Raw genomic sequence first — 9,628 nt, 5'->3', positions numbered from 1 at the left:
CTGCCTGCGCCGCCCCTCCAGTAGTCACAGGGACCACTGGGCTTCCGACCCCTTTGGCGGCGTCCTCTGCCTCGGCCGCGTCCATGACGTGCTCAGCCATCGCCTCGTTCTTCGCTGGCCCCATTGCACTGGCGTACGTTCGAACGCAATCCGCCTCGACGTGTCCGAAGCGTTTGCACCGCGAGCAACGGGGAACCTTGCACTCTCGGCGGACGTGCCCTTTGCCTTGGCAGCGCAAGCATTGCATCGGCCGACCAGGCACAACCAGCAAGGCCAGCTCTCCATCGATCCTGATCTGGTGCGGAAGGTCCTCGACCCTGACGCCGCTTTTCAGCTTCAGGAGAGCTGTTCTCGTGGTCGAACACTTGTCGGCCATGCCCGGGACACGCCACCGCTCACGGCTCACCTCCACAAACTTGCCGAAAACCGACAGCGCCGTCCGTACTTCTTCGTCGCTCACCCCGTGAAGCAGCCAGTGAATTCGTAGCCGCACCTGCTGGTCCTGTGGGTCGACGACGACGCAGCGCCGCCCCTTCACCTGCAGCTCCTTCAAGGCGAGCAGGCGTTTTGTGGGAGCGGCATCATTGAATGTCACCGCCCACAAGTGGTTAACCTGGTATGCACCGAGGCTTACCACATCCGGCAGCAGGCCCGTTGGCGTCAATGCGTCCCTGAAATCTTCGACCTTGTATGGCCTCGCTCGTACATCACCGTGTAAAAACACGGTGTTGATAACAAGTCGTCCTTTTGGCATTTGCGGCAAAATAAACTGGTATTCGCTATCTCCGTTCCTGTTTCCGCGGCTAAGATTGGCCGCTGTCGCCGCTCCGCTGGAGCTCATGATCCTGCGATCCGTTCAGCACGACTGCCGGAAGCAGAATGACGGCGCCACTCTGCTGCACTCTAGTTACGGGGGGAAATGTGCAGTAAGGAAGTGCGCTTAATGCCAAAGAAAATAAAATTAGCAGAGCGTGGATTCGATTTACGGACGTTTGGGTCATGGGCCCAGCACACTTCCACTGCGCCACTCTGCTGCCCTCTAGTTACATGGGAAATTGTGCAGTAAGGAAGTGCGCCTAATACAAAAGAAAATAAAATTAGCAGAGCGTGGAGTGGATTCGATCTACGAACCTCTGGGTTATGGGCAAAGCACACTTCCACTGCGCCACTCTGCTGACCTCTAGTTACGTGGGAAATTGTGCAGTAAGGAAGTGCGCTTAATACAAAAGAAAATAAAACTAGCAGAGCGTGGATTCGATCTACGGACCTCTGGGTCATGGGCCCAGCACGCTCCCACGGCGCCACTCTGCTGCACTCTAGTTACGGGGAAAATGTGCCGTAAGGAAGTGCGCTTAATACAAAAGAAAATAAAATTTGCAGAGCGTGGATTCGATTTATGGACTTCTGGGTCATGGGCCCAGCACGCTCCCACGGCGCCACTCTGCTGCACTCTAGTTACGGGGAAAATGTGCCGTAAGGAAGTGCGCTTAATACAAAAGAAAATAAAATTTGCAGAGCGTGGATTCGATTTACGGACGTTTGGGTCATGGGCCCAGCACACTTCCACTGCGCCACTCTGCTGCCCTCTAGTTACATGGGAAATTGTGCAGTAAGGAAGTGCGCCTAATACAAAAGAAAATAAAATTAGCAGAGCGTGGAGTGGATTCGATCTACGAACCTCTGGGTTATGGGCAAAGCACACTTCCACTGCGCCACTCTGCTGACCTCTAGTTACGTGGGAAATTGTGCAGTAAGGAAGTGCGCTTAATACAAAAGAAAATAAAATTAGCAGAGCGTGGATTCGATCTACGGACCTCTGGGTCATGGGCCCAGCACGCTCCCACGGCGCCACTCTGCTGCACTCTAGTTACGGGGAAAATGTGCCGTAAGGAAGTGCGCTTAATACAAAAGAAAATAAAATTTGCAGAGCGTGGATTCGATTTATGGACTTCTGGGTCATGGGCTCAGCACGCTCCCACGGCGCCACTCTGCTGCACTCTAGTTACGGGGGGAAATGTGCAGTAAGGAAGTGCGCTTAATGCCAAAGAAAATAAAATTAGCAGAGCGTGGATTCGATTTACGGACGTTTGGGTCATGGGCCCAGCACACTTCCACTGCGCCACTCTGCTGCCCTCTAGTTACATGGGAAATTGTGCAGTAAGGAAGTGCGCCTAATACAAAAGAAAATAAAATTAGCAGAGCGTGGAGTGGATTCGATCTACGAACCTCTGGGTTATGGGCAAAGCACACTTCCACTGCGCCACTCTGCTGACCTCTAGTTACGTGGGAAATTGTGCAGTAAGGAAGTGCGCTTAATACAAAAGAAAATAAAACTAGCAGAGCGTGGATTCGATCTACGGACCTCTGGGTCATGGGCCCAGCACGCTCCCACGGCGCCACTCTGCTGCACTCTAGTTACGGGGAAAATGTGCCGTAAGGAAGTGCGCTTAATACAAAAGAAAATAAAATTTGCAGAGCGTGGATTCGATTTATGGACTTCTGGGTCATGGGCCCAGCACGCTCCCACGGCGCCACTCTGCTGCACTCTAGTTACGGGGAAAATGTGCCGTAAGGAAGTGCGCTTAATACAAAAGAAAATAAAATTTGCAGAGCGTGGATTCGATTTACGGACGTTTGGGTCATGGGCCCAGCACACTTCCACTGCGCCACTCTGCTGCCCTCTTGTTACATGGGAAATTGTGCAGTAAGGAAGTGCGCCTAATACAAAAGAAAATAAAATTAGCAGAGCGTGGAGTGGATTCGATCTACGAACCTCTGGGTTATGGGCAAAGCACACTTCCACTGCGCCACTCTGCTGACCTCTAGTTACGTGGGAAATTGTGCAGTAAGGAAGTGCGCTTAATACAAAAGAAAATAAAATTAGCAGAGCGTGGATTCGATCTACGGACCTCTGGGTCATGGGCCCAGCACGCTCCCACGGCGCCACTCTGCTGCACTCTAGTTACGGGGAAAATGTGCCGTAAGGAAGTGCGCTTAATACAAAAGAAAATAAAATTTGCAGAGCGTGCATTCGATTTATGGACTTCTGGGTCATGGGCTCAGCACGCTCCCACGGCGCCACTCTGCTGCACTCTAGTTACGGGGGGAAATGTGCAGTAAGGAAGTGCGCTTAATGCCAAAGAAAATAAAATTAGCAGAGCGTGGATTCGATTTACGGACGTTTGGGTCATGGGCCCAGCACACTTCCACTGCGCCACTCTGCTGCCCTCTAGTTACATGGGAAATTGTGCAGTAAGGAAGTGCGCCTAATACAAAAGAAAATAAAATTAGCAGAGCGTGGAGTGGATTCGATCTACGAACCTCTGGGTTATGGGCAAAGCACACTTCCACTGCGCCACTCTGCTGACCTCTAGTTACGTGGGAAATTGTGCAGTAAGGAAGTGCGCTTAATACAAAAGAAAATAAAATTAACGGAGCGTGGATTTGATCTACGGACCTCTGGGTCATGGGCCCAGCACGCTCCCACGGCGCCACTCTGCTGCACTCTAGTTACGGGGAAAATGTGCCGTAAGGAAGTGCGCTTAATACAAAAGAAAATAAAATTTGCAGAGCGTGGATTCGATTTACGGACGTTTGGGTCATGGGCCCAGCACACTTCCACTGCGCCACTCTGCTGCCCTCTAGTTACATGGGAAATTGTGCAGTAAGGAAGTGCGCCTAATACAAAAGAAAATAAAATTAGCAGAGCGTGGAGTGGATTCGATCTACGAACCTCTGGGTTATGGGCAAAGCACACTTCCACTGCGCCACTCTGCTGACCTCTAGTTACGTGGGAAATTGTGCAGTAAGGAAGTGCGCCTAATACAAAAGAAAATAAAATTAGCAGAGCGTGGAGTGGATTCGATCTACGAACCTCTGGGTTATGGGCAAAGCACACTTCCACTGCGCCACTCTGCTTTTTTTTTTTTTTTTCTTTATTGCCGGCTTCGCACAAAAGAAATACAATTTACGATCACTTTTAAACAAGTTTAAAAAAAACACCAGCCTGGCTGTGACTGGTTTCATTTAAAACTGCTTCATTGTAGCCAACACATTCAACAACGACACCCATTCAGGTCTTTCTTCTCTGGAAGATAACACGTCTCTTATGTATACAATACTTTCCGTGAAGTATTCATGCGCACATCGGGCATCTTTATCTACGTGTCTTACTGCCATTCTAGTTCGCCACACGCTGTGAAGCACAAGCAACATAAACATATCATAAGGCACACCATCCTCATTTTCTACAGCCAAGAATCTAATACCGTGTGGTGTGATAGGCAAGTCCTTTTTCAAGGTACGCTGCAGAATGTCCCACAGAAAAACAGCATCCCAGCAATCAAGAAAAATGTGGTTGACAGTCTCGGGTTTCTTACAGATAAGGCAGTCCATCGACCACGGAACAAAGAAACCCTTTTCTTGTAACCATGGTTTTACGGGCAATGTTCCGCTGTGCAGCTGAAAAAAAAATGTCTTTGCACTTGCGCGTACGGTCATCATTTTCACTCTCTTCAATACGTCACATTCAGCACCAACCTGGTATACTGATCTGTAGATAGGCTGAGGCAGCATTACGTCACGTAAATCTCTGTAAAGACGTTTTCTCTTTACAACAGATAAATATTCCATTGAAAATCTCACTTTCAGTATTTCATATGCCATTATAACTTCTCTTAAATATCCACGTAGGTTACATTTCACAGACATACTTGATACCACATAATCAGGAATCTTATTAGAAAGTACAATTTGTAGAAATGTTCTCACAAACGGGTTACATTGGTCGCGTAAAAAAATATATCTAGACACAATTTGCTTGAGGAAGAGGTGAGCCAATCCTAAACCACCATTTCTTAGTGAATGAAATAAGTTTGTTCGACTCGTACGCTCCCAAACCGACCCCCAAACAAACACAGCTAAGACTCGGTGCAATTTCTGCACATTTGCTCTTGACATAAATAGGAACTGCAGAACATACCATACTTTGCAAACAATGAACCAATTGCATGCAGTCGCTCTAGAAAACATAGAAAGTTCCCTACCACCCCAGTTTCTTGTCTTCTCACGAGTGCTCTCACATATCTCTTTCCAGTAATCATCCGTGTTTTTGTAATGCTGGAGGGGTACTCCGAGATACTTCGTCGGTACAAGTGACCAGTTCATATTTGCAAAGTTTTGTGGGGTGGTCTCCCAAGAACCATGCCACAAGCCTAGGCATTTGTCCCAGTTTACTGCACTGCCTGTCATCTTGCAAAAATAATCCACATGACGTATCACTTCACTGACACTTTCCTTATCGCTACAAAACACGGCAATATCGTCGGCATATGTTAGCATTTTAACTTCACTGTTCATTAGCTGATACCCTTTTATTGTTTCATTGCTAATAATCTTCATGCAGAAAGGTTCCATATATATTGCAAATAATAAAGCCGAAATGGGATCACCTTGCCGCACACCGTTTGTCACTTGAAAGCTTTCAGTAAGTCGCCCATTAATTACAAGACTCGTAAAGCACTCTCTATAGGCCATTTTTACCCCTTCCAAAATAACAGACCCTACATTAACATATTCTAGTATCAAAAAAAGGATATCATGATTTACACGGTCAAAGGCTTTTTCCAGATCTAATTGCAACATTGCAACCTTGCTACCAAACACATCGCAACTCTCCAGCACGCTTCTCGCTACATGAACATTTGTATTTATTGTGCGTCCTTTTATACCACAAGTCTGGTGTGGTCCAACTAGTATTTTCATCATCCTTTGCAACCTGCCTGCAAGAACCTTCATAAACACTTTATAGTCTGTGTTGGCTAAACTGATTGGTCGGTACGACTTGACGGACAATAATTTTTTGGGGTCGTCAGTTTTCGGTATGAGTATTACGTGCGTCTTTTTAAATGAGCCGGGCAGAACCTTTAATCTTATAGCCTCCGTGAAGACACGATGTAAGGCAACAGAAATAACACCTTTAAAAGTCTTGTACAATGCGGCACCAAATCCATCAGGTCCCGGTGCTTTGCCAGCCGCTAGGTCGTCAATAGCCTTTTCTATTTCGGGCACTTCAATCGCTATCTCCAGCTGCTCTCTCTCGTTATCAGAGAGCTTTGGTATCAAATGCAGAAACTGATCCTCAAACCCTTCCTCTGCCTTCACTTTTCGGCCAAGTAAGCCTCGGAAATATTCAACAAATACTTGCTCAGTTGCTGTCGCTTCACGTACAATACCGCTATCAGTTGCAATCGCTTTGATTTCATTTCGCTTGGCGTATCTTTTTTCATCCCCAAGTGCACGCTTTGTTGGTGTTTCGCCGAGAGATAATTTTTCTGCACGTGCCCTTATCACCGCACCTCTATATTTTTCAATGTCAATTGCCTCCAATTGGTTTTTTAACTGCCTTATTTCTTTTGTGTACTTTCCTGGCATTTTACTTTCTAGACTCAATGCAAAGTCTAACTGACATTGCAAATCTTTTTCTTTTTCCTTTTTGGCTCTATGTAACACACCGGATCTTTCTATGGCTTTCATCTTTGTTACCTCCTTAAAACGCTCCCAGGCTTCAATCACGTTCGCTTGAGGCTCAGCTAACATTTTGTTAATGGAATCCTGCACAGCTTCAACGAACAATTCATCTTTTAATAATAAGTCGTTTAATTTCCACACGTCCCAGTTAAAGCGTGTCTTCTTCTTTTTATACCCTATAGTGAACATTACTAAACTGTGGTCACTGAAAGACACACTTTTTACTTCATAATTCGAACATACTCGCATTAACTCTACTGACACATAGGCTCTGTCTAGCCTCGCATGGCTTTCGTTCTGAAAGTGTGTGAAGTGCTCTTCTGCAGAGAGCACATCACCAACATCTTCGAGATGACAATCTTGTACAATAGTGCAGAGTAGCGCTGCACTTTGGTCTTTTATGGCTGCTTTTTTTGCTCTGTCCTGAGGGTTGCAAACACAATTAAAGTCGCCGAGCATAATGACAATCCTGCCACAGCTAAGAAAAGTCTGTAAATTCTCAAACAATAATTTACGTTCAACTTCTTTGTTCGGTGCGTAAACACAGACAACTCGCCATTTTTTATTATTATATGTAAAATCGCAAACTATGAATCTCCCAGTACTAGACACAGTTACAGTCTCCTCAACTATACCAATAGAATTTTTAAGGAACAGTGCACAACCCGCCGACATCCCAACGGCATGAGACACACACACATCGTACCGGGCTCTAAAAGGGGACACCATTCGGTCAGTCTGATCTTGCCCTTCAACTTTTGTTTCCTGAATGGCAATAACATCGAGATCACGTTCCAGCATCAAACGACTTAATTGATACTGCCTTCGTCGAGCGGCAAGTCCCCTGACATTGAGAGTCGCAACTCTCAATTCTGCTTCGACGCTCATAGCCATTAGGACGTGAATGGCCGTCCCGGCCACATGGTTCTCACCTCTGATGCTCCTTTATCACCATCAGGTCCAAGGTTCGATATGGTCTGATAGGTCCCCTTTCTTTTGATCACAAAAGTAGAGCGCCGCGCACGTTTCACGCAGCACATTATGCACACTTCACCACTGCGCTCCATTTGTTGGTGCTTCCGCCGGGTCAATACTTGTGTCACTCAATCCAGACCCCCACCTTACGGGGGCTTTTGATCTGCAGGGGGCCCCGCTGAAGGCCCCTTCTGTTGATGATCTGTCAGTCGCTGATGCAATGTCTGCTGATTCGGCACTGGTTGCTGCTGCGGCGGTTGTGTCTGTTGCACCTGGGTTGGTGGGAGGTTCTCGGCTATTCGACGTTCGCTGAGGATGTTAGGTGCCGGTCTACGGCGCACGTTCATCGCCTTGGCCGGTGGTTGTTCCACTTCTTTCGTTGTAGCAGCCTTCTCGCCTTCCGCGTCTTCCCTGGGCCTTTTACATGTATTTGACGTGTCCATGTTTTCCGACATTTCTTCCTGTGCTGCAAGCGCCGTTATATCTTGTGTGTTCCTCGTGGATTGCACGTCTTTTGTAGAACCCTTGTCTTTGTTAAGCGTCGTCTCAGCACCTGTGGGGCGTGGCGTAAGGGGCGTCAACTTGGGTTTCGGTTCCTCCCGACGCGCCCCTATCAGCTCTTCTGCTTCAGCCTCGTCCATGTGATGCTCGGAAAGTTCTTCGCCCCCCGCGGGCCCTGCTACACTTGCATATGTTCTCATACAGCCGCTCTCATTATGCCCAAAACGCCGACACACTGTACAACGCGGGGCTCGGCAATCCCTCCTAATATGACCTGTTCCGCGGCAACGCAGGCATAGCGGTGCTCTTCCCGCGACGACAACTAGCGTGAGGTCTCCGGCAATCCGCAACTGATGTGGGAGGTCATCCACCGTGAGGCCAGCTTTGAGCCTGATGCTCACCACTCGCGTCGAAGAGCCTTTGTCCGTGCATCCATACACGCGCCAGCGCTCTCGCACTATTTCGTTCACCTTGCCATAAGGAGCCAACGCTGCCCTCACCTCGTCGTCAGGAACGTTAAACAATAGCCAGTGTATCTTCAGCTTCGTATCCTGGTGGTTAGGGTCGATAGTGATACAGCGCTGGTTCTTCACCACAATGTCCCCAGCAGCGAGTATTCTCTTCTTGCCCTCCTCGTCCTTGAAAGTGATGGCCCAAACATGATTCATTTGGTACGCCCCCAAGGCAACAACCTCGGGAAGCAAAGCCAAACGAATAAGAGCGTCCCTGAAATCCTCAACGCGATACGGCCGCGCCTTGATATCGGCGTGCAAAAAGACAGTATGCAGCGTTGAATCATTTGATGGCAGTCGGGGCAAAATAATCTGATAATCCTGTGACGATTCGTCCATGTTCCTGGTACCACGACCGAGCTGGGCCGTTGATGCCGCTCCGATATCGCCGGAGCTCATGCCGCCACGTCCGTACACTACGGTGACCGGAAGTGGACCCCACTGCGCCACTCTGCTGACCTCTAGTTACGTGGGAAATTGTGCAGTAAGGAAGTGCGCTTAATACAAAAGAAAATAAAATTTGCAGAGCGTGGATTCGATTTATGGACTTCTGGGTCATGGGCTCAGCACGCTCCCACGGCGCCACTCTGCTGCACTCTAGCTACGGGGGGAAATGTGCAGTAAGGAAGTGCGCTTAATGCCAAAGAAAATAAAATTTGCAGAGCGTGGATTCGATTTACGGACGTTTGGGTCATGGGCCCAGCACACTTCCACTGCGCCACTCTGCTGCCCTCTAGTTACATGGGAAATTGTGCAGTAAGGAAGTGCGCCTAATACAAAAGAAAATAAAATTAGCAGAGCGTGGAGTGGATTCGATCTACGAACCTCTGGGTTATGGGCAAAGCACACTTCCACTGCGCCACTCTGCTGACCTCTAGTTACGTGGGAAATTGTGCAGTAAGGAAGTGCGCTTAATACAAAAGAAAATAAAATTATCAGAGCGTGGATTCGATCTACGGACCTCTGGGTCATGGGCCCAGCACACTCCCACGGCGCCACTCTGCTGCACTCTAGTTACGGGGAAAATGTGCCGTAAGGAAGTGCGCTTAATACAAAAGAAAATAAAATTTGCAGAGCGTGGATTCGATTCATGGACTTCTGGGTCATGGGCT

The 9,628-nt window shown here is 48.1% G+C and overlaps 1 protein-coding gene across 1 annotated transcript; it reads right to left on the bottom strand.

Moving 5' to 3' along the window:
* Positions 1 to 7,590: 7,590 nt before the first annotated feature.
* On the bottom strand, positions 7,591 to 8,932 carry LOC119174245 (uncharacterized). Its single transcript, XM_037425075.2, has one exon. The coding sequence runs from the start codon at positions 8,913 to 8,915 to the stop codon at positions 7,650 to 7,652; it is 1,266 nt and encodes a 421-aa protein (XP_037280972.1). The 5' UTR covers positions 8,916 to 8,932; the 3' UTR covers positions 7,591 to 7,649.
* Between the last annotated feature and the right edge of the window lie 696 nt (positions 8,933 to 9,628).

Source organism: Rhipicephalus microplus, chromosome 6 (genome assembly GCF_043290135.1).
Source record: "Rhipicephalus microplus isolate Deutch F79 chromosome 6, USDA_Rmic, whole genome shotgun sequence".
In the NCBI taxonomy this organism is placed as follows: domain Eukaryota; kingdom Metazoa; phylum Arthropoda; class Arachnida; order Ixodida; family Ixodidae; genus Rhipicephalus; species Rhipicephalus microplus.
The sequence above is the reverse complement of the archived record's forward strand: the minus strand, read 5'-3'. Positions and strand labels throughout refer to the sequence as shown.